Source organism: Bos grunniens, chromosome 26 (genome assembly GCF_055505025.1).
Source record: "Bos grunniens cultivar Pamir isolate PY7600 chromosome 26, Bosgru_T2T1.0, whole genome shotgun sequence".
Taxonomy (NCBI): Eukaryota; Metazoa; Chordata; class Mammalia; order Artiodactyla; family Bovidae; genus Bos; species Bos grunniens.
In genome coordinates, this window is record NC_141190.1 from 36,220,897 (window position 1) to 36,246,485 (window position 25,589).

Below are 25,589 nucleotides of genomic sequence, written 5' to 3' on the forward strand. Positions count from 1 at the left end.
CCTTGATCTTTGCTCCATGTCTTCAAACTCTCCAAGCTCAGGGCAGACAGGCCCTTTGGCCAACATCATGTTCGGGCCATTGATAATTCACTCGTGTGTTGTCATTGCTTTGGGGTCGTTCTTGAAACGGTGGGTCTGACATAGTCTCATCTGTTTAATCAAAGAGCAGGAGCAACAAAGATCAGGGGTGTATGAATCCAAGAGATCAAGACAGTTTGAAAGAGAATGAGAAACTGTGTGTTCATTTAAACAGGCATTTTCTGGCCCTGCAGTTTATTGACTTAAATAAGTCGTGCATGCCTGACTACATGAATGAAAACTTATTTTCCAAAAGACAGCTCCTTGGAGGCCACTATTTTGTAAATAATAACAACAGAAATACATGTTAGCTGGATTCTAAGAAAAGAATTTGCTAATTATATAAACTCCCACTGCTCTTACATCTCTTTTCCCAAGCACTTAACACTGATTCAGAAATGCTTCCGCTCCCCCACTTCCCCAGCTCAGCAGATGGAGTGTTTGGGAGTGTCTGATTTAGACTACAAAGGGCAGGTGGGGGATGGGGATACAGCTGGAGACAACCCATCCTTGGAGCATGTGCAGGATAGGAACAATCTTAATATAGACCAGATCAAAGGCCACAGCAGCTCTGGAGGAGCCGTGGCCTATATTTGATGAGCTTGAAGACACAGCTTTTAAAACATTTCTTACTACAGGATTAAGAATTATTTAAAAAAAATTTTTTTTTCTAAATGGAAGCAACACTCCTATCACACTTTGGATACAGTTTGCTATACTTAATGAAAAATAATCTATGTCATTCTCAACTTACACTGCTTCTACTAGAGCCTTGGAATAAATCAAATATGGAAAAATAAATATTCGGTGGCATTCTGAATTTCCTCTCTTTATTGTGCCCTTCTTCTTTCATGTGCTCTATTTTAAATGCTCCAACACCTCCAACACTTACTCCAACACCTCTTGGTCAAAGATACTCAACATTCTCAAGTGGACTGAATGTGCTTCTAATCGGTTTTGCAGTCTTGCTTTTTTTTTTTTCCTCTCTGAAAGGAGTGGGGCGTGGCTAGACTTGACTTGGAGGCCATTGGTCTCCATGCATTTAAGTTACTATTTTATGTTTTGCCAAAATCAACTACAAGATGCTTTCTGCGACAGGCCCAGACCTCAGCAAACAGTCCTTGGATTTTGGTGGCACTTTCAATGCAGGGCAGTGAAGGACAGGAAGTAGTGAATCATTTTTTGCTTTTAGTGCTGCCAGAGGAAGCCAGAGAAGATAAAAGGTTTGGCCTGTTCCAGTACTGGGGCAAATGATCGTGTTTCTGGGTCACCATGTTAAACTGAGATCACCCCAAATGGCATAAACACTTGCTTGGCGTGATTTTTCTTGTTTTGGCTGCACCGAGAAGCAGGTGGGATCTTAGTTCCCCGACCAGGGATCAAACCCACACTCCATGCACAGGAAATGTAGAGTCCTAACCACTGAACCATCAGGAAAGTCCTGGCATGAGTTTATAAGAATCTCTCTAATGAGTTGTCATGGAACATCCTTCCCCCTGTTTATCAGTGATTTATTTTCAGACTGACGATTTGGTAACTCTCATGTGCTTCTATCTCTGAAGAAAAATGCGATCTATGTTGGTGAGAAATGAGGCTGTTTACAATTTAATTTATGTGTTGCACATCCACGCATTCTTCACTGAAGGCTACCCTTGTTAGCTCTGGTAACTTCCATTTCCTATTTGGTCATTTGAAACTAATTAGAGATGCTGTTTATTACAGAAGTAATCAATAGCTTTCTACAGTAGATTACATAGAATCAGACCTCTATGCAATTAGTCCAATGTAGATACACAGATACCTTAATTAAAACAAAATATGCTCTGAAGAGATATGTTTTCACAGATGACTGGAATTCCAAGTATTTCAACACATTTAATGTGTTTATTTAAAGTATGAGTCTTTATGAAACCTTTCACTAATCGAATTTGTTTGATGAATTTCCCTTGAAAACATTTTGAAGTGAAAAAACTCGGTACTTAGTATTATACATTTATGTTTATTAACATTTGGATATAAATGTACTTCAAACACCAACAGAGCTAAAAGACTATGCCTTCATCTTGGGTTTAACAGATTTCCCGCCCTAGTAAGTGGATTAATTCTTACAAGGCAAACATCCGTGGGCAAAGGGAATCAGGATGAAATGGGCACTGTGGGTTTTCTCCTCCATCCACTCTACTGATGTCAGAAGAAAGCCAACTTTTCGGATACTCTATTGGGTGAAATTTCCTCGCCTCTGTTCAGTTGCAAAGAAACATGGCTACTAGCACTCGATCCTTGTAGATTTCAAATCTCAGCATTTCAACCAGACTTCAGAAGTGCACTTTCGGGGCTATTCACTGAAGGAAGAGAATGATGGAAGGGACGTGCAGTTAACAAGTCAGATGCCTTATATCCAGAGTCCCTGTTCTGTGTCTCTGGGCCAACTTATCTCCATGGACCTAATGGTGACCGTGACTCTCTTGATCCCCCAAACTTTTTTCTTTTTTGCAGAGTCAGTCACAGTCTATCACAGAGGACACAGAACACAGTGCGAGCAGATATCTGATGACTTCAGACCAAACCGATCCACAGAGCGGCCAAGCCATCACAGGTGAAAGTCAAGACAATCCTTAGGATAAGAGCTGTGTATCCCGGGCATGGATCTGCTTCAGAAAACAGGGCAGCACGTCCTGTCTCCTGTCCCAGTCAAAGCTGCCATTGTCAGGTAACATGAAAACCAAGGCCCTGGTTTGTGTCAGCTGGCAACGGTGCCATTTGTAGTGTTTGTAGAACACTGAGTGGCCACCAGTTTTCCCACAGGTATGCACGCTTGTGTTTCCAGAAATGATAAAAGACAATGCTTGGCTGCTCTATTTCCTGCTGCCTGTCCACAGTAACGTGATGCAGAGCTTTCTGCTAAAGCATGAGGCTCCTCAGAGTCTGCTGTTGAAGACCTGTCTTCGAGAAGTCAACATCAAAGCTAACGCTACTTATGAGAGGAAAACAAGCTCCATGTATTTTGTATTAAACCACCGGTAAAAAAAAAAAAAAAAAAAAGAATACAATATCATTACTTTCAAAATATAGAAAGTCAATAGTTGAAATCATTTAGTAGTAAAATTTTTTTTCTACATATAACCTCATACATGTAAAGATTATTAGAATGATGCTTCAGCTATATTTGACTCTTGTTAGTGTAAGGGCTTCTCACTCAAGTAAGGCTTTGGAGACTGTCTCAATGCTCAAGGTTCTGCGAAGTCTCACACCCACTCTCATTCTCTATTTTGACTAGGAGACAGACACTACATTGAATGTGGCAGGTGTGTTTTTTGTTTTCATAAGAGAGTGCAGAGCTGTTTACTGTACATAAACATTAGCGTGGCAAACGCTAGTACGTATAGAAAGAACACTGGTACAAGCTTGTTTGCACAAAGTCCATCAAGATTGTCATGAGAATCTTCGCTTTGTGACAAAAAAAGTTTGGCTTCCACGTACCACTGCCATGGTATGGTCATGTCATCGGAAAGCAAACCTATTCCATGAGATATAGAAGATTCTTTAGGATTACTGACTCCTTCTCTAGCTAGTCAAGACCAGAGTGAAACTGTTAAAAATCATCATCCTTATCAGGATCTTGAAAGCCAAGGCTCCAGTCCGCTTTACAGCCACATCAACAACAAACCATCTCTTTAAAATCCAGCATGCCCCAAAGCCTTCTGAGTGTGGAATGTAGCACTGTATCGGGGGATCCCATAAAAGCCTTAAGGATCACAAGAAGCTTTCTTAGAAAAAAAAAAAAAGAAAGAAAAAAGTTCCAGTTGGATGAAACTGTTTTAGCAGTGTCTCAACTGAGCTCCTAAAACTGGAATTTCGGATATACAAGAAGACAGGAAACAGATAACTTGGTTTTTGTCTTTTCACACGTCCATATGGTTCTGTAAATGCAGCTACGATGCTTCGGCCAAAGATAAAGACAATAGGGTGGACAGGGCAGTTACCACCAGGGCCAGCAGTGGGCTCAGACCGCAGCTTGGAGGAGCAGCCATTGATTTTGTGGTTATGTGGCTGGAAGCCCCAGCGAGACCATCCTTTTCATAATCACGCTGTAAGAAAGAACGTTTTCATTATCACCCACTGCATGTATTTGTTCTATCACGGCATATTTTAGCTGCACTCTTTCCCTCTTCGATCCCTGCCCCCAACTAGCTATATGGTTTACCAAAGCCCAAGATTTTTACCCCTGCTCCTAAGGTCACCCATCAGCTGTGCAACATGGAACCATCCTCCCTTTGGGTATCACTGACTGAGAAGGGATGCTCACCCTCTCTCTCTGTCATGAAGGAGGGCAGGAAGAATCATCTCAGGAAGCCTGCCCAGGCAAGTACGGGCTCACATAGAGATGGGTCACAAATCACATTGGAGCCTGGCAGTAGCCTTTCCCTCCACCGGCTGGTTCAACCCTGGACTTTACAGATGGAGGATCTTGCCCTGCTTGTCAGAGTCCCAGCAAGGACCCAAGCTCCTGAACTCTCAGTCAGCACAGCCGTTCTTCCCCAGGATGGATTCCTTCACCCCCATCCCTAGGACACTGCTCAACTCCAGAAAATCACATCCTGCCACGATGAGCTATAACTGTAAATTGGGGAGGGTAACGTGGCCTGCATTGGCTACTTCTGGGTCACTGTGAAAGTCAAAGGAGCAGTCTAGGGGATATCTGGTAAGCAGCAAGAGGTGTTATGTATCTTCTCTGTGCCGGTTGAACTTATGTGACTGTGATCACAGAGGTTCTCATGGTACCAGGACAATGGTATCTGTGCTGGTCCAGTTCTGAGATGAGGGTCCCACACTTCGTGCTGCTTTGTACACCAGCATCTGCACCTGGTTCCGAGGGCAGAGGGACACCAAGGGAGACTTAGATTTTTTTTCTGGGCCTGAAACCTTGTTGTCTTTGAGCCCTTTCCCATCACACCCTGTTCCAGGGACCCAAAGGCTCTGTTTCTAGATGCAGAGAGACTCAGAAAGAAACAACTTACATCAGAAAGACAGAGGTGGGTACTGCCTGATATGTTGGATTTCAGCTTCTGTGCCTGGGAAAAGACAAACACACACAATTATTTGTACATACTATGTAAGAGCTGGAGAAGGAAATGGCAGCCCACTGCAGCGTTCTTGCCTGGAAATCCCATGGACAGAGGAGCCTGGCAGGCTACAGTCCGTGGGGTCGCAAAGAGATGGACACGACTGAGCGACTAAACCATTATGGAAGAGTAGTTGTTGATGATCAACAGTATAAGACTGTGTCATTGTTAGAAATATGTAAGTCACAACTGTGAGCCCATACATAATTTAAATTTTTCTACTAATCCCATAAATAAAGAGATAACAGGTAAAGAAAATTTTAATGACATTTTCTTTAACTCAATATATTACCATTTCAACATGTAACCAGTATAAAAGATGATTAATGAGATGCTTTTCTACATTCTTTAAACTTTCATACTAAGCCTTCAAAATTTGGTGTGAAAAAAAAATTTGGTGTGTTGGACAAAATACACCTGAGTTTGTACCCGCCCCCTCTCAAAGCCACTGCTCAGGTTACAAAAGAAAAAAGTTTTAAAGTCATTTGCGATCTGTACTCATTTATATTTCTGAATATTAATGTTTATGAAGTGCCTTCTAGGTAAAAATGTTGTAATAAAAATTCTCATTCATCAGTAATATAGAGATAGGTCTTCCTGAATCTTGTGTATTTGTCCATTTGTTTATTAGTTGTTCCAGTCCACAAATACTTATTGAACAATTTTCCAGGGTTGGGCATACAGTGATATGACAAAAAGGCTGTGGTCCTGGGCTCCTGGGCCTGCCTTCTGGTGGGTAAACCACTCAGCGCTGGGGGGCTCAGGCACAGGGCAGGGACCCTTTGACAGGTCCCTTCCAAGAATCATGAAGGGTATCACAGACCCCAGCTCTATCCATCTTAAAACTGCTTCCTGAAGTTATAAGTTCCTGAGCTGTGAGGGCTTTAAGCTCCCTGTTTTCTCACAAATGGAACAAGTTTCCACTGGGTTTCTACCTGAGAAATCAAGTTAGAGGAAAAACTCCATTGCTCAATTATAATAAAAACTGCTGACCCAATACAGCTCTCTTGTTTTATAAAGGAAGACAAATTAGAGAGCAGAGACGTTAAGCGACTTATTCAGGGTCACAGAGTGATCTAAGTTGTAGTCAACGTTTAGAATACAGGTCTCTGAAACTTCTGAATGGAATCGTGCTCTTTCCTGCTTTCCAGTGTTTCTCCCAGAGATACTAGCATGCTTGACTCTTCATGCGCTACTTGCCCCCCAAATCCACTCAGAGAAACCCTCCTATACCCCCTCCCCCTGAAACTAGGAGCCCTTTGGTAGCAAAAGACAGAGAGTTCGTTTGTCAACAGGATGGCCCTGGTTAAGCATCACACCTGAATCTAGGAGCATCTGGGCAACCAGCTCTATGGGGATGCATTGGCAGGCTGCCTGCTGCAGGACAACTTTTGCAACTTGTTGAAGACATGCTAGGCTGAGATCATGGTATAGTCACACAAGGAGTAATTTATTGACCATAATGCTACTTGGGAGGCATCATAATCTTTACCTATATTTGCATATGCCAGCTGTGAATATGAAATTGAAACCTTTAAACAGGCATCAAGAAAAAGACACTGTGAAGCACCCCTGGGCTGTTCAAAGGTCACTAAATGTTACGTATAAGAAGATCAGAGGGCAAATCAGAAGAGGGATGGAGCCTTCCTCAAAAGCCTACTTTTAATCTATATTAATAGCAAATCTGGTCCACTGCATTGTAACCTGTAGAGAACAATATGTAGAACTTTGCACATTTTATTTCTGCTCAAAACTGGAATTGTGCCACACACCAAAATGGCCCTAAAACATCACATTCTGTCTTTTCTCTTCCAGGTGGTAATCTATAAAAGACATAAAACCTTGCTAAGTACCTTTGCATAAGTAAGAAGTTCACTAAGATGTCCAACTCTTTGCAACACTATGAACTGTAGCCTGCTGGCGAGGCTTCTCCGTCCATGGGGTTCTCCAGGCAAGACTACTGGAGTGGGTTGTCAATTTCTACTCCAGGGAATCTTCCCAACACAGGAATCAATGTCTCCAGTATCTATCTGCACTGGCAGGCAGGTTCTTTACCACTAGTGCCACCTGGGAAGCCCCCAATCTGTAAGAGACATAAAGCCTTGCCAAGGGCCTTTGCATAACTCAGAAGTTCACTAAAACGTGCAGAGAAGGCAGCCTGACTTGTCTGGGATGCATTAATCCTTCAATTTGCTTCTGTGCTATTGTCATAGTTAAGCTACACCTCCGTGTCCTAGACTGCAGTGCCCACCAAGAGATCCAAGGGCTGGTTGGGTTTCCCTCCTATTTTGTTCTCTATGATTAGCAACAGACTACAGTGTTTTTCTCTTTGTTTGCACCATCTGAGAGACTCACTGGCTACACTTCTAAGTCACTTTAGGAACCTGCTGATGTATTAGAAAAAAATGCCCGTCTATATTACCTGATTGTAAAGGGGCTACCACCAATGGAGTTTAAAAGGTCTTTGTGCTGTGCTATGCTTAGTCGCTCAGTCGTGTCCAACTCTTTGCAACCCTGTCGCTACTTTAACTAATTTTCTTAAATGGATTCTGCATTGACACAGGTAAATTCTGGTCCTCAACTAGTCACTGAGAGTTCAACTGTGTACAGGATTACAGTTGTACAACTGGGTAGACACGCCCTGGTCTAAATTCCTAGGCTCTTGCTTTCTGTCTGAGAATGGTTGGGATGACTGGTCAAATCACACAGGAAAATACATGGAGATCAACTCCAAGCCTGTGAAGGCTCTGAGCTCCTCTTCCCTGCAAGGCGGGCCTCTTGTTGGCCTCTGTCTAAAGCAAATAGTCAACTTCTGGCCTTGTCTCCCTGCAGCCCGATGGCTTCATTAAAGCTAGAGGCAGAAACTTCAAGCTCATCTGGCTTCAAGAACTATTCAGTGGGCAGAACTGGATGAACTGCTGAGGGAAAGTAACCATGTGCCACCAGGCTTCTGCAGAGTCTCTGAGAAAATGCTTTCTCTCCTATCAAACCCATGACCAATCCACAGAAGCACTCAGCACCCCAGAAGCTTAGCAGTCCATGTACGCTGGCTTCTAAATACTCTGCTTATATACTGAGTTGACACTGCTTCCCATCGAGAGATTGCGGGAGCCCAGAAACCCTCACAACCTCAGAGGCAGGGCAGAGCAGACCCTGAGTTCCACCAGAACCTCATGAGAACTGCAGTAAGATCTGTGATGTGATTAGGAGGTGGAGGGAAGATAACACCTGCATAAACGAATCAGATTGCACACAGACATGAGATCTTTTAAAATCCCACACCAAACCTGGGCTGGAGGGCCAGTGGTCTGCTGCTTGGACTCAATGGTGTCAGCTGGGTGTCCAATGCCTCTAAGGGTTCATGAGCTGCAGGTGGAGGGGCAGAGCCTGGGAATTTATACCTGTGCATGCACTAGCAGTGTGCATGCTTATAAGTCCTGTATTCATTCTGAATCCCTCCTGTGACCAGCAAGGGTCAGAAATCCCCCTATGCGTATCCAGAGCCCACTTAAGAAAATCCAGCTCTTGGGAAGTCCCTTTTAGAAGCCTGAGCAATCTGTTACTTCCACCATGAAATTAAAAGACACTTGCTCCTTGGAAGGAACGCTATGACAAATCTAGATAGCATATTAAAAAGCAGAGACATCACTTTGCCAACAAAGGTCCATATAGTCAAAGCTTTTTCCAGTAGTCATGTATGAATGTGATAGTTGGACCATAAAGAAGGCCGAGCACTGAAAAATTGATACTTTCAAATTTGGTGCTGGAGAAGACTCTTGAAAGTCCCTTGGACTTTGAGGAAATCAAACCAGTCATTCTTAAAGGCAATTGACCCTGAATATTCATTGGAAGAACTGATGCTGAAGCTCCAATACTTTGGCTACCTGAAGCAAAGAGCCAACTCATTGGAAAAGACTCCAATGCTGGGAAAGATTGAAGGCAAAAGAATAAGGGGGTGGCAGAGGATGAGATTACTAGATAGCATCAGCAACTCAATAAACAGGAGTCTGAGCAAACTCAGGGAGACAATGGAGGACAGAGGAGCCTGGCCTGCTGCAGTCCACGGGGCTGCAGAGTTGGACATGACTTACCGACTGAACAACAACGGCAACAATCCTGAGTGCTTTTTAAAACATCAGCTATCACTGCCTTACTAGTCAGGTCTGATAAATGCAAACAGATACGATTACAGGGCATCTCCCACTTTTAGCTATTACAAAGATTATTTACATATTTTGAACATGGCCTCAATTGATGAAAATTGCAACAGTCCCAGGAAAACTGAAAACAAAACAAACCAACAAAAATTTCTGAGACTTTGCAAAGTATAAGGTAAGGTAGAAGAAACTGGAAGAGCACCATTTCCAAGTCCCAAATTGATAAAAGCAGGAGTGTAATAATGGAACGCATCCCATCTGCCAAGCCCTGCTTATTAAGAAGACAGGGGACTTCCCTGGTGGTCTAGTGGTTGAGAGTCCGCCTTCCACTGCAGGGGTCGCCATTCTATCCCTGGTCTGGGAACTAGGATCCCATATGCCATGTGAAGCAGTCAAAAGGAAGAAAGAAAGAAAGAAAGATAGGAAGGGGCCCAACATAGAGCTTGACTAGCTAGATCTATCTAGACACCAAACCATACCGTCTGTGGCTTTAAAATATGCTATCTTTCTCTTTAAAAAAAAGGGGGGGATACAAAGGAAGAGAATGGATTTCAGTTTTTCTAAAAGTCAATTTTAACCACAGTTCCAGCATATTGAAAAATGAATTATTTAATCTCTTTTGTGAAAGAGGGTTTCCTATCACCTAACTGATAGTTATGTGGTTATGGGAGAAGCCTCCAACTTGGGGAAAACACCACCAAAACATGGGACTACAAGGTTTTATCTTGAGACAGTGAACAGGCTGCTGGAGAAATCCATCCACAAACCAGTAGCTTTTCTCTCTTTCTGGAACTTAATCTTTAGGCTCTTCACAACCCTTGTCCCTCCAACAGTCTTATAAGACTGTCACTGGCAGTAATCCCCAAGTCCAGGCACGTCACATAATAGAATTTTCATGTCACTGTAATTGCTGCCGGACTCCGCCAGTCCCTGGCACTAGAGGGTTAATAAATGCATTAGATGCTATTAATCTCTGTTACCTGGAGTCAGACAATGACTCTCCTGCTTTTTAACCCTGTGATTAACATTTGGAAAGCCTGCCTGGTGCCGACTGCTTTCCTGTACAGAATGCTCAGACACACATAGAGTCCAGAACTCTTGGTCAAGCTAACTCATCAGGCACCGCGTGCCCCACGCGTTCTGGCCACAGTGGGCTCTCCCGGAGCCTCGGGCGGGATCAGGCTTTGGAGTTGCACACTTGCTCTGTTTATAGAACTGGAGGTTTAATACCATACCCACTTGCAGCTTGGCTTTTGCTGCCCCAGGACTCCATTTCTGTAGAGAAGCCAGTGTTTAACCAGTTTTATTTTCTGGAGATTTCTCTACTCTCCTCCATGTATAAGAAAAGCCAGTTTCTGCTCTACCTCCAGAAAATAAAACTGGAGGAAGTTGCTCAATCCAATAGCAACAGATTGCCCAGGCTGCAGCCAAATGGTCATAATTAATGATGCTTCTGGTTCTTTTCTCCCTTGCTTTACTGATTAGAGAGATTTGCTATATTAAGAACCTGTTTGCTTAATGACAGAATACAAGCAATAAACAGAGAAATACACAGACTGTAAAATGCAATCAACTTTGCTCTCCAGCACTCACTAAGTACCAAGCTGTATCTATCACACTTGTCAATACCAGTTTATCAGCATACGAGCCTCTTCTGCAGCACAAATTGGACCGTTGCTAGGGAAAACCATCGCATGAGTTCTTTCTGAAATAGTCCAGAACTCAAAGCCACTTCTCAATTTAAATCTGCACATTTTATATTTTCTCATAAGACAAAGCCTAAGAAGGCTGTGTACCTAATTTGAAGGATAACAGAGCAATCACTTATTACTTTCTCATTTTTCACACTGCATTTTAACAAAATGGATTCACCCGATTATAGACATTTATGGGTACATCTTACTATATAACAATTCTGTATGTGCACTTGACACGTATTTGCCCAAGTTAATTTCTACACACACAGAAGACAGAAAAAAGAAGTTGCCTGCTTAGCAGATCTGAGCAAAGTAACGGTCGTGTGCCCAGTGGCACACTTTTCAGCTTTTCGGATTTTGCCTGTTGACTTTGGGAGAGGCAGGAGATGTTTTATTTCTGGTCAGGTCACAAGCAGTTGGCTAGGCTTTCTAAAATCCCTGTCCCTGTCTGTTTTGAAACTCACCTTCCAGGTGATTTGCTTTTGCTACGAACTTGGTAACAACCGCTTGCAACCACTGGTCTGAATAATGTGTAGTCAAGTCAGCGTGTAAAACAAGTGGACACATAAATAAGGTCTGCTCTAAGCCCCTGGGTTCGGGTGTTTGTCTTTCAGAGCCTATGTTCGGCTGTTTCCTCCATGCCGATTTCTGCCAGCCCCACGGGTTGGGAAGGGGCGGAGGAGGGTCTGTGAGGAGGGTACAAATGAGATAGGAGTGAAATAATTCTTGGGCAGCTTTCCTACCACGTCTCGTCTACCTACTCCCCCCAAGACACTGTGTCTGCATATTCCCTGAACCTCAGCCAAAAGGCTTTCATTATATTAAGCTCTAAGAAGACCTTATAAAGATGTTTCACTCAGTACAGGTTTCGGAAGGCTCACTGGGTGCCAAGTTTAGCTAGTCTGGCAGGCTCTGGGCAGGTTGAGGCTGGTCATAAGAAGTGGGTGGGGAGAGGACTGGAGGCCTGAAGGCATACTTCCTCACCCCAAGAAAGCGCAGGCTCAGATCCCAGTTGGGCTGTTTAGACAAGGCCTCCAACAACCAGAGTGCAGTGAACTCAAATGAGGCTAGATTGCGTGTGTGTGTGTGTGTGCGTGCGTGTGTGTGTGTGTGGTAGCCTTGAAGGTGATGCGGATTCATGTTCTAGAGTCTAGAAGGTCTTGGATTCTTGGTACCTGTGGGTTGTTCCAAGTGTAACATGGCGATTTAGGTTGAGTTTACGGCCAAGCCTGAGGAACTTCCCTCGTGGTCCAGTGGTTAAGACTTTGCCTTGCGATGCAGGGGGTGCAGGCTCAATCCCTGTTGGCATTAGTGGTAAAGAACACGCCTGCCAATGCAGGAGACATAAGAGATGTGGGTTCAATCCCTGGGTCAGGAAAACCACCTGGAGGAGAGCATAGCAACCCACTCCGGTGTTCTTGCCTGGAGAATCCCATGGACGGAGGAGCCTGGCAGGCTACAGTCTACAGGGTTGCCAAGAGTCGGACACGACTGAATTGACTTAGCACGCACGGCCAAGCCTAGAGTAGAAACTTCCTAACCTGACAGCACTGGGGGCTGGGCCCCTGGTCATTTGAGAAATTAAGTTAAGAGCAAAATCACTAAATCATTTTAAAATTACACATTTGTATCCTTTTTTTTTTTTTAACTTAGAAACTCCTTTTTTTAAATCACTGTGATAAGAACACTTCACATGAGATTTACCCTCCTAAATTTTTAAGTACAACACAGCACTGTTATGGGCAGGCACGAGGTTATACAGCAGATCTCTAGAACTTACTCATCTTGCAAAGTGACCCTGCATTACTGCTGAACATCTCATGCTCCCCTCCCTCAGCCCCTGAAACACAAATTCTGTTCTTTGCTTCCATGAGTTTGACTATTTTAAATACCACACGAGAGTGGAATCATGCAGTATTTGTCCCTGTGATGCAGATGTTTCACTTATCAAGAGGTTCACATCCTTGCATATTGCAGAATCTTATCCTTTTTTAAAAAAGGCCAAGTAATATTCCATTCCTTCCAAAGAACACCCAGGGCTGATCTTCAGAATGGACTGGTTGGATCTCCTTGCAGTTCAAGGGACTCTCAAGAGTCTTCTCCAACATCACAGTTCAAAAGAATCAATTCTTCGGCACTCAGCTTTCTTCACAGTCCAACTCTCACATCCATACATGACCACTGGAAAAACCATGGCCTTGACTAGACAGACCGTTGTTGGCAAAGTCATGTCTCTGCTTTTCAATATGCTATCTAGGTTGGTCATAACTTTTCTTCCAAGGAGTAAGCGTCTTTTAATTTCATGGCTTCCGTCACCATCTGCAGTGATTTTGGAACCCCCCAAAATAAAGTCTGACACTGTTTCCACTGTTTCCCCATCTATTTCCCATGAAGTGATGGGACCAGACCTGGGTGTTCTTTGGAAGCAATGATGTTAAAGCTGACACTCCAGTACTTTGGCCACCTCATGCGAAGAGTTGACTCATTGGAAAAGACTCTGATGTTGGGAGGGATTAGGGGCAGGAGGAAAAGGGGACAACAGAGGATGAGATGGCTGGATGGCATCACTGACTCGATGGACGTGAGTTTGAGTGAACTCCAGGAGATGGTGATGGATAGGAAGGCCTGGCGTGCTGTGATTCATAGGGTTGTAAAGAGTTGGACATGACTGAGCGACTGAACTGAACTGAACTGAATATTCCATTGCCTGTATTGTATCAAACATTTTAATTTAAAAATTGAATGTCATGCATTGACTGATTTTTGGATACGTAATCAAGGCCACTTTGAAAAGTTTTTTAAAGAAAGAGTTTGCTGACTGGAATTCCCTGGCTTACGTTCTGCCTAAGCTACACCTATCATTTACAATCTGCAACATCCAGTTTTCATTTCTTTAAAACAGGAATGACTTTTGTTTGATACCCATCGGGGAATCTCAGTGCACAATTTCCATATACTTAAATTTTTTTTTCAGTCTTTTACTATTGGTTGTCCTACACCTAATCCAAAGCCATTTTTCAATGGAAGGGGAATTTACGCTGTAGCCAGCTTATTTAATTAAAATAGGTAAGCAAAATACCAAGTACAATGGCACCTAAAGGTTTGAGAACAAGTGATCCTGAATCTTTCAAGCCTGCATCTCCATTGGAGAAAGCAAGGGGCCCAGGTGAGCAGGAGAGAGGCCCCTAGTGTGGGGCATTCAGCCTGCCTTAGGCATCGGATATTTACAGGGGAATGGTGGAGAGGTTGGCTTATGTGGTGAATTGGTTAAATGTGGGTCAGTTAGAACTTCTAGAACTGACTGAGAACTCTAAATTGAATGATTTAGAAATCACTCCTGGTACCAGCTTGATTGATATGGTATGCTATAAAGAACACAGGTTAGGAAGATCGTGTCCTGGCTTTTCAACCATCATCTATAATTATAATAACCGCACCCTGCTGCCCACTTCACAGAGTTGTGAGAATCAAACGTGATACTCGTGTTGGAAGTGCTTTTAAAATCCAAGTTGCTGTTGATGATCTCTGAGCTCTTCTGTGGTCCCTACGCTGAGTGTTCTCGGATTCAGGCAGGGGTGGGAAAAATGCAAAAGCTTCAGCTAATTTGCCTTGTGAACGTGACACTGAATAGAACTGGCTCGTGATCTTCTGTGTTTCCTCGGATTTAAAAATGAATGTGATGAAAGAGATACAGTCCTGTAAGATATATCAACAGTCCTCCATTAGCTAAGCAGTCCCTCGGGCTGGCCTGTCAGTCTCCCGCACACCATAAAAGGATGTCTGCAGCCTGGCGCTTGTAATTTAACACTAATGGCAGGATGGCAAGTAGCGCTGTGTGCAGACACTGTCTACAGCAGGGAGCTCAACGTGGCATTCGGCCTGGTCTTTCTTCTTTCCCTAACTTCACCGGATCATCTTACATCTATTTCGCTTTCCCCCAAGTTAGGGCAAAGACAGGTTGCCAACTACATCAGAGAACCGTGTGTTTTCATTCATGCTTAAGTTGCTTGATTAGTAAAATATTCAGACAAGAAGCAATTATGAGCTGCATTTTAGAAAATTAGGCCCAATTAACAGGAAGATTATGCCAAACGTTGCTTGAAACAGACGTTTTGGTTTGGGGGTCGGGGAGGAGCTTTGTGGAGCCAATATTCAGTGATCATGCTGTAACAGTGACTGGGGGGGAAGCCCTAAAAGGAAAAATCTGTTTTCTCAAATGTGCATTCAGAAATGCAAGTGTGCAGACAGCAGCAGAAAAGATTCATCGTGGTCCCTGATGAGAAGCGCATAAAGCCGATCTCATCAGACACGTGCCCTCATCACCATCAGATAATATTTATTAAGCCTCTCATTCTCCTGTGCATTTATGTGCAGCTGAGAGTGTCCCTGTAATGGTTCTGTGACTTATGGTGGCAACTAAGGTTCGATATAAAACGCCCAGGTCCGGAGACAGAACGGACCCTGGGCTTTTGTTCACTTGCTGGATGGCAAGACAGAGCACTCGTGGTGCAGCAAGAAACAAGTAAAGGCAAAAAACTGAAAAACTTTTGAAAAAAACCGTGCTTTTAGTAGCCAGAGAAAAATATTCTAGAAAATAGAGGAAAACCAAGTGGACTGATAGTGATAATGACTGTGATGATCATGACTGCTACTCTTGAGTATAGCCTCCATTGATAATGATTCCATCCACATGGTACTGAATGCTCTCCAAGAACTCAAATGACTTTCTGAGGGGGCATTCCCCTTTGGTACAGATCAGAACACAGGGGTTTCAGAGAGGTTGGGATCTCCCCAAGTTTCCACAGCTCTGAGTGGCTGTCCTGAGATTTGAATCTCTTTGATTTCAGTCTCTTCGAATGTAAAACTCATGCATATAACTCCATGCCAGACAGGGCAAACTGAAGTTTTAAGTCGCTCACTCTTTGCAACCCCAAGGACTGTAGCCTGCCAGGCTCCTCTGTCCACAGGATATCCCAGGCAAGAATACTGGAGAGGGTTGCCATTTTCTCCTCTAGCAGATCTTCCCCACCCAGGGATCGAACCTGGGTCTCTGCATTGCAGGCAGCTTCTTTCTGTCTGAGCCACCGGGGCACACATTACCTATTATCACCCATAATCCTTAGATCAACGCTTAGAATAATAAGAGTAAGATGTCTGGGGTCACACAGCCACCATGGACAAAGCCAGCTGAGGGAGCCTAGAATCAACCCAAAGGGTCAGAGGTCAAGCCAGGCCTGGTGGGTTTTGCTCCCCCAAGAGCCCCCAGAAGTGAGCATCTGTCAGATCACACTTAAGGTCCCTGGAGCCAAGGGGCAGGCAGGGGACAGCTGCCGTGGGGGAAAATCCTGTGATGTCTTCTCAGTACCCACCATCCTGAGCTCACACTCTAGCCTTATCCATGATGTGACTGGGCCTCAAACAGGAGGGACGCAGGGGAGGGGAGCCCTTCATTGAACCTCCCCCCAAGAGAACCAGAGCCAGTTTCCTCCCACAAGTGAGCTCCACGGTTCAAACACAAGGCACAGTCTATTATTCAGGGAAGCACCGTTGGTTAGAAGTCCAAAGGATAAAAGGTCAGTAGGGGATACAAGAAATTGGATTTATTTATAGTATGCGATCTAAGTGTGCTCAGAGGTATTCTTGTAGGTTCCCCAGAACAAGAGAACATATTTATAGCCAAGATGGTGCAGACGTCCTATTCCTTTTTATTAAGCATGTTTATTACCCAGCAATTGGGTTAAGCAATTGTCCAACTGCTGAATTACTATCCCTCTGATGGGCCGGCCTCACTGCCCTCTGGACCACAGGGGCTGGTGGCCTGATAGCTTTTCCCAGAATGCACTGAGGGGGCCTACTCTTCCCCTCCCCATCCTTAAGTGGTTATTCTCCCTTTTTGAGAAAAGTAGCAAAAAAAAAATAAAAAGTTTAGGAGAACACATCATAAATGAGTGACCATATGAAATTATTTCAACTTGACACCTACTCCCACAGGGTCCACACCCTGTACAATGCCCACGTTCATTTCCCAGATTATTCTGGGATAAAAGTCACTGAATGGTCCCTGCATAGAGGCTCCTTCTGTCTCATGGTCAGCAAAGACGAACCAAGAGGATAAAATAATGATATAAACGGTTACTGTGCTGGAGGCTCAGTTACTATGCTTAAGAATTTTAATTTGCTTAATTATCACAACCCTCCCAGGTGGTCTGCACATTTCCCCCATATTACAGACAATGAATCCAAGGACTGAGGAGCTGAAACTACTGTCTGCCGCAGTCCACAGGAAGGCCCGGTTTTATTGTAGCAAGAAGTCTGGTCCTTCAGTATTTTCTACTTCGAAGCACATGGCCTCTTTTTCCTAAAAAAGCAACTTTGAGAAACAACCATGCCACTCTTGATATACTGTCTGCATGATCCCTTGTCCAGCATCGGCACGGTCAAGGCTTGAGGTACATTACCTGAAAGTGAACTTGGTTTTGGAGAAAAACAAATGATGGCATTGCCTTGACTCTCCAAAGGAATCCAGAATTACTAAGTGATACCCTCCCCTGATATAACATAGGGGTTGTCAAGTGCTGGGGTGGGGAATAAGTGCAGATAGCAGCTGAAGCCTGGAGCACATGCCTGTCCCTGGGCAGCAAGAATGCCCTTCAGCTGTGGCATCAATGCTGAGATGACCCTGACCCGGCAAAAGATATCCAAGTGCCATTGGATAATGGACAGCCTTATGTTGCTCCTAAGCAACATCAAATTTCAAATAGAAATTCTCTGGAGCTGACTAAGAAGGGTGTGTCATCTAGAGCAGGGCTTCCCTGGTGGCTCATTGGTAAAGACTGTGGGCCAACGCAGGAGATGCGGGTTTGATCCCTGGGTCAGGAAGATTCCCTGGAGAAGGAAATGGCAACCCCACTCCAGTATTCTTGCCTGGGAAATCCCATGGACAGAGAAGCCTGGTGGGCTACAGTCCATGGGGTTGCAAAAGAGTTGGACATGACTCGGGGACTAAACAACAACAGTCAACTAGAGCCCTGAGTGTGAGACAGAAAAGGAGCTAAGGCTGCATCATCTCCAGGGGATGCAGGAGACGGCTGCAGTCACTGTGGACGACCACTCCCTTTTTACTTCTCAGGTGGGCAGTTCAGAGTCAGCCTCCCCACTGTTCACAGACAAGGCTGCTTATAACAGAGTAGAAACAGGCTGTGGGGCCCAAGTCCTCAGATTGCATCTCAGAGAGAAAGGACTCCAGCCACACAGGGCTTCCTCTGATTGATGCCATTTCTCTGTAACAGAAACAGGGCTCTGAGCCAGAGCTCCACCCCGCTCACAACCCCGGAGAAACACACTGCACCCAAGGATTCTGGGACTGTATTCCCAAGGTATGCTCTGCATGCTCCATGGTTACCGGGTTTGGGTACCTGGCCCAGGACCTCTTATCTACTGATTTAGTGGTGGGACGATATACCCTGGAAAACCCTGGAAATACAATAACACGAACTATAATTCCAATGATAACATGACACAACGCCTTCTCCCTGACATCACATGTCAACACTTTTATTATGTGTAATGAGGAAATTAATCCTGAATATTCATTGGAAAGACTGATGCTGAAGCTGAAGCTCCAATACTTTGGCCACCTGATGTGAAGAGCCGATGCACTAGAAATGACCATGATGTCAGGAAAGATTGAGGACAGGAGGAGAAGGAGGCGGCAGAGGATGAGATGGTTGGATGGTATCATCGACTCAATAGACATGAGTCTGAGCGAACTCTGGGAGATAGTGAAGGACAGGGAAGCCTGGTGTGCTAAAGTCCATGGGGTTGCAAAGAGTCGGACAGACTGAGCAACTGAACAACAACAATAGTGTACAATTGTATGATCATGTGGGCTTCCCTGGTGGCTCAGACGGTAAAGAATCTGCCTGCGATGTGGGAGATGTGGGTTCGATCCCTGGTTTGGGAAGATCCCCTGGAGGAGGGCATGGCAGGCTACAGTCCATGGGGTCACAGAGTTGGACGTGACTGAGCAACCAAGCACAGCAGAGCAATGTAATAATGTAGGGCTCCCCGTGTTGCCACTCACACCACAGAAGGTGAAGTAGGGGGTTATCTGGAGGCATTTCTACAAGACTTCATAGAGTTCTTAGAGTTCTGAACTTCTTAGAGTTAAGAGTTGGAGTTGAAGTGGTGAGATCAAGGGGCTATTTGTAAAATGCAGAATCTTCTTAAGAGAGAGCCAATTCACTCCCTGTTCCTACTGAAACTTTACTGGCCTGGCTGCCATTCACCACGTGGGGGCCACAGGCTTATTCCAGCTCTAGGAGATTAGGGATTTAAGAGGGAAAAAGGGGAAAATTATAACTCAGAGATACTGTACTCTGTGCGCTTAATTTGCAGGGCTTTGCGGCTGAGAAAAATAGATGTCGCGATCTGCCTTTGTTGAGAAGGTGACATCTGGGTTCATTAAAGGTGTACAATAGATTTGGATAAAGGCTATTTTTCTCAGTCATTAAATTGGTTTTTAGGAACTTTACACTCTCCTTCATTTGAACAATTATTAAACTATAAAATAGAATTGCGCAATTGCTAAAATTGTAATCTGAAATTTTACAGCCAGCTATAAAATGCTATATTATTAAACTATACTGAAGATGCTCAAGCCCATTACAACTTTTTAAATGAATTATAAAACCCTTTACTGCTGATAAAATAATCTTAAATTACAGTATTGTGGATTCCAACAATATGTTGAACTGAAGTCAGCTACCATGCAAATATGCCAATCACAAAGAAATCATTACTTGAATTAAGTTTGCAGAAGCCCGAAATCTGATAGCATCTGATTCAGCACGGCAGACAACACCTGATGTTTGTAGGCTTCTCAGGAGAGCTGGTCCCCTAGGGAGGTGCCTTTCCTCTCCCCATATTCCTTCAACCACAGAACCACCAACAGTCAGAGCCTCTCATGTTCAAAGGCTACACAGGGGACATTTAGCAGAGCCCTGGGGATTGAAGAACTGCTTATGATAACAGCAAACTTCTCCCCTTAAAGTCACTCCATAGGTGAGATTTTTAAAATGCCAAATGTTTTGTTGCTGAGTACCTGCCATCTGTGTTATGTTACGGGCTCAAAAATTCATACATTGAATTCCTAACCTTCAGTGATCTCAGGATATGACTTTCGGTGGGGTGGTCACATAGGTGACAGTGGATGGAGACAGGGTCTTTAAAGAGATACTAAGTTAAAATGAGGCCATTAGGGTGGCCCCTCACCCAGTCTGACTGGCATCCTTATACAAAACGGAAATTTGGACACACAGACTCCAGGGTGTGCACACACAGAGTAAGGACACAGCAAGAAGGAAAAGTATTTACAAGCCAAGGAGAGAAGCCTCCAGAGAAACCAAACCTGTTGACACCTTGACATTGGACTTCCAGCCTTCAACACTGTGGGAAGGACTGCATTGGCCAAAAAGTTTGTTCGGGTTCCCTACTCAATACATTTCTGTTGTCTTACCCGCTGAGTCTACGGTACTTTGTTAAGGCTGCCCCAGCAAATGAACAAAGGCATGACGCTGCACTCTGGGCGACAGGGTGATGTGCATACGCACCTACTAGGAAGCCTAGGCTCCGAGATGAAATTCCTGTGTTTTGGTACCCGTTTTACCCTGCAAGCTTCCATTTCCAATAGGCTTTGACTACACAGTTGAAAATGCGTTCTGGCATGCTGGATTGTATGGCAGCCTTAACAGAGTCCTCCCCAATTCTGAACTCTGAATTCAAGCACTCTCCTGGATGAAGGGCTTTGAAAACGCTCTACAAGCAGTTATTTCCAAAAGCGTTTTTACAACAAAAGCCTGTTTCCTCCCGGGGCTACCGTGGGCGGATTCTAGCACCTGAAGCCGGGAAGATTAAGTCCCAGGAGGTCACTGTCAGTCTCCACGCTGTGAGTAGCTGGGCCCATCACACAGGCCCTGGGGCCACTTGGCAGTCTGATCCCGAGCTCTGTCACCAGGCTGCTGGGGGGACCCAGGGGCCACAGCGGGTGGGGGGCCCTGAGGTTTCATGCTTCTGCTAAGGGAAGACCACCCCCACCCCTCCAACTCCCCGCAGCTCATTTCTCCCAGGACATAAACTCCGTCTGAGCAGGAGAGCATTCTGCAAAGGAAACTCCAGGTGCAGCAAAAATTTGGATTTTTTCTTTTTTTATGACACATGAAACAACAGTGGGTGCTAGAAAACACTGTGTATTACACAGAAATGACGGCAGCCTCACAGAAACCATAAACCAAGCGCCACAAATAACATACCGCACCAAGACTGTTTTCTTAAACAGAAGGCCCAGGAAATGGCACCCAGAAGTCACATTTATCTAGATTCAGCGCATGTGCTGAGGGCTCAGTGCTGATCCGTCTGGTACTGGCCTCATGATCCTAGTGGGTCCCAGCCCTTCCTAAAACTCCCCCAGCCTCAAAGTCCACGCAGGAGAAACCCAACTGCAGTTTGGTCTAAACACTTCTATCCAATCTGGTTGCAGAGTAAAAGTCTTTTGATGTGTCACTTATCTGGGATGCTGGCTGGGTGAAATTATCACTCAGAGGGGCTGAGGCCTCAGAGGAGGCCCGAAGGCCGCAGTCACCTGCTGGTCCCTGAATGATGAGAAGCAGGTCAAATACTTCTGTTAACACCGCTTAGGACTCTATCACGGGCCTCACTCTGAGGCGAGTGTGGCCTTGGGGGAGTTAAGTGTCACAAATTGGGCATGTGGTGGTCACAAGAGCCCCTTTTCGTTGCTCTTGCTGGCACAACTTAGAAAGATTTGGTCCAACGCACCCGTCTGCTCTTCCATCTCCTGATGTTCCTCACCACACACAAGAAACCCGAAAAGACTCTCACATACTGCCATCGCCCATATTAGCAGAAAGAGGGCTTTTGAAGCAGCCCTCATTTCCTGGGTGAGTGTGTATACTCATTCATGTCTGATTCTTTGCGACCCTATGGACTGCAGATCGCCAGGCTCCTCTGTCTATGGGATTCTTCAGGCAGGAATACTGTACTCCAGGAATACAGGAATACTGAAGATCCTCCAGGGGGTCTTCCTGACCCAGGGATCGAACCTGAGCCTTCTGTGTCTCCCACACTGGCAGGTGGATTCTTTACCACTGAGCTGCCTGAGTGGTCCTCCACCAGGGGTGAGTATGTCCTGCTGGGGACATTTGCTAGGTGTGTGGGTCCACTTTTGGTTGTCACAGTTGGGGAAAGGGGCTCCCGGCATCTAGAAGGCAGAAGCCCGGGGTGTTGCTCAACAACCTACCAGGCATAGGGCAACCCCCACAACAGAGCATTACCAGGCCAACAGGTTAATAGGGCTGGAACTGAGTAAGCCTGACCTACAGAACTCTTCCGTTCACAGCCAAGAGGTCACTGAACAGCCTTTACGGAAGTTTCCACGACTGAATTTTTAGCCAGTTGGTCAGAAAAGCAGGTGGCCTGGAGAACCCTGAAGTTTGGCTGGCATCTGAAGTGGGCAGTCTTGTTGGGACCATGCGCTTAACCTGTAGCATCTGTGCTAACTCAGGGGGCTAGCGTTGGAATTGAGTTGTACCGCAGGACACCAGTTGGCATCAGAATAAGCATCATTACCTTTCTTTATGCTGGTTTATGAACCAGTCTGGCACCTCAATCTGCCAGATGTTCAACAAGAATTTAGGGACTGATTTAGTCTCTACTGAATGAAAAATGTTATCCAGAAACAAAAAGGTAAAATGTTCTGATTCACGTATTGTACAGTATAGCCAGTTAAAAAGGCACAGAGGAGAAATAGGCTGCTGTTCAATTTCTCTTCTCCTGATCAAGCCTCTCTGTGTCTCAGGTCTATCATCTGAAAAACGGGAATCATAACAGTAGTAACCTCATGAAGTTACTATCAAAACTGAATGAGTTTATATACATACATATATATATATGCACACATACATATTGTTGTTCAGCTGCTCAGTCATGTCCGACCATTTGTGACCCCACAGAATGCAGCATGTCAGGCTTCCTAGTCCTTTACCATCTCCTGGAGTTTGCTGAAACTCATGTCCATTGAATCAATGATTCCATCCAACTATGTCATCCTCAGTCACCCTCTTCTCCTCCTGCCCCCAATCTTTTCCAGCATCATATAGCATATAAATATATTTATGCAATGTGCTTAGAATAGTTCTTGACCTGCCGAGAGAACCATTTGCATATTTGCTTTATTAATACAAAACCATAAAAAGCAGAGGTGATGCAAGTTACCAAAGAAAATAGCTCTAGGATCTGTCATATGAATAGATTTTAATGTTTCCTAAAGTGGGGTTTGGGAACCACTTGCATATGGGACATTATTTAGTAGCATAAAAACATTTTTATTACTTTAATATATATAATGATTTTTTTAATATAGAGAGCTATTGCATTGACTCTGGTTTCACAAATGTTATTAACGGTATACCTATTAATAGACATTGAGTTTAAAGATAAATATTAGGCAAATAAGAGCGCTGGTGGAATGCAGAAACAGGAAAGACTGCAAACTCTTGGTCTTTGAGGCTAAGAGGCAGGGTTAGCTCTCAAACACTATCTTTTTAGCAAATAAGAGTGCTTCCTTTTTACCAGCGTGTCACCTCTTCCCAGTGTCAGCACTAGTTAAGGAGATGTGGCGACGGCCTAGGGCAGACAGTCCTACTCTGACACCCAGGCTGGACCAAGACCTGACTACTGTCATAGCTCCAAGTTCACAGCACCGAGAATCTGCTTTTAGGCAGTTCTCTCATGAGACTCCTGGGCATGGAGGGATGGAGCTTCAAACAGTTCTAATCCCAGGTCCTTTCTTTATTGCCTTGGGTTTCCTTTTCTTCTTGGCCGGCTGTCCATAGAATATTCCTTCCCTTCCCCTCCTTCCTTGGGACATCCTACAATGACCACATAGAGAAAGCAGCAGGGTATCATGAGGTTCAAACCCTTCTTACAAGTTAAGGAAGCAAAACCTAAAGGGCTCCATCTTTCCTCATCCATGTCCCCCTCACCCCCAGCCCAAACCAGAGAACAACCTTCCTGTATGGCTCCAAGATCCAGAGCTAAAGCTCATCAATCATGGTAACAGCGGCCACCTCCAAGTGCAGAGGGCTGGCTAGTCACGCTGAGCCCTCTGCATAGTGGCACTGGTTCTCTAATCCTCACAACAAACCTCAGAGGTGGGTGATAACTTACAGGAGACATTTAGAGACAGTAAGAAATATGCCCCAGGGCAGAGAGCAATGGGAAGTGACTAGGAATCTCACTCAAGTTCAACCAACTCCAAAGCTGGTACTCCTCCCAGCAAAGCAACTCTTAGGCTGCCAACCACAGGCTGAAAAGGAGGCACCTGCAAGGCAGCTCTAACCACTGGCAAGCATGGCATGAGTCCAGGGGACAAGTCCGCCATGCAAGGGACCGAGTGTAGAATAAGCATCTCTCCCAGCAGTCAGCCTGTGCAAAACCCCACCACCCTGGCCTTGCTCTCCAGCGCCTCTTCTCCAGAAGATTAACGGGACGCCAAAGCACCCCATTGCTCTGCTAGCATAAATTGCAAGGAAAACATTTAGAATATTGATTAAGTGCTTCATGCTAGAAGATTTAAATTTACCTCCTGTATTTCCAGGATTAGCTGACATAATGGGGTCAGTCTGCTGGCACAAATGATTTACAGAACACCCACTGGCAGCTTTCCTTTTAAAACTCAACACTTAAAATTTTCACTGGTCACAGCCAGCAGAGTCCTGGGTATTTAGCAGGGTTGGATAATTGCCTTCTTGCCATATTGAGACTTTTGGGGTTTGGCCTGTCTGGGAAGAGCTTCAAAATCATTTCTGGTCTGGTCTGGCCCTATCCGGGCAGATGGACTTTGTTTAAGGTCTGATGAAGTACTGGGGCAATGGAAGGGTAAGGCATGCTGTTTTTCCAAGATGGAAGATCTTCTTTCAGATAGAGATTTTTGCAATATTCTAATATTCAATATTCAAACATTCTAATATGTATGAGTTAAAGAGGTTATATGCAGAGGTTAAAGACAGCCAAATTGCATCACCCCCTGCCCCTACTGGGCTTTCCTGGTGGCTCAGCTGGTAAAGAATCCACCTGCAATGTGGGAGACCTGGGTTTGATCCCTGGGTTGGGAAGATCCCCTGGAGAAGGGAATGGCTACCTGCTCCAGTATTTTGGCCTAGAGAATTCCATGGACTGTATAGTCCATGGGGTCACAAAGAGTTGGACATGACTGAGCGACTTTCATTTTCACTTTTCACTTTCCTGCCCCTACTACCAATCTGTAAATGTTGTGCTACAGCAAACAGGGGGCTTCCCTGGTGGCTCAGTGGTAAAGAATCCGCCTGCCCATGCAGGAGACGTGGGTTAGATCCCTGGGTTGGGAAGATTCCCGGGGGAAGGAAATGGCAACCCCTCCAGGGTTCTTGCCTGAAAATCCCATGGACAGAGGAACCTGGGCTGCAGTCCATGGGTTTGCA

At 44.8% G+C, this 25,589-nt stretch overlaps 1 protein-coding gene across 5 annotated transcripts in view; it reads right to left on the reverse strand.

Annotated features, from left to right (window-relative positions):
* Positions 1–2,057: 2,057 nt before the first annotated feature.
* Positions 2,058–25,589, reverse strand: part of GFRA1 (GDNF family receptor alpha 1) — a 231,977-nt gene continuing 208,445 nt past the window's right edge. For all 5 annotated transcript variants that reach the window (XM_086379591.1, XM_086379587.1, XM_086379592.1 and 2 more), the window contains 2 exons: positions 5,097–5,150; positions 2,058–4,166 (listed from right to left, as the gene is read on the reverse strand). In XM_086379591.1, the coding sequence (XP_086235717.1) occupies positions 4,011–4,166; positions 5,097–5,150 (210 nt within the window). In that variant the 3' untranslated portion in view covers positions 2,058–4,010. The remainder of the gene's footprint in view (positions 4,167–5,096; positions 5,151–25,589) is intronic.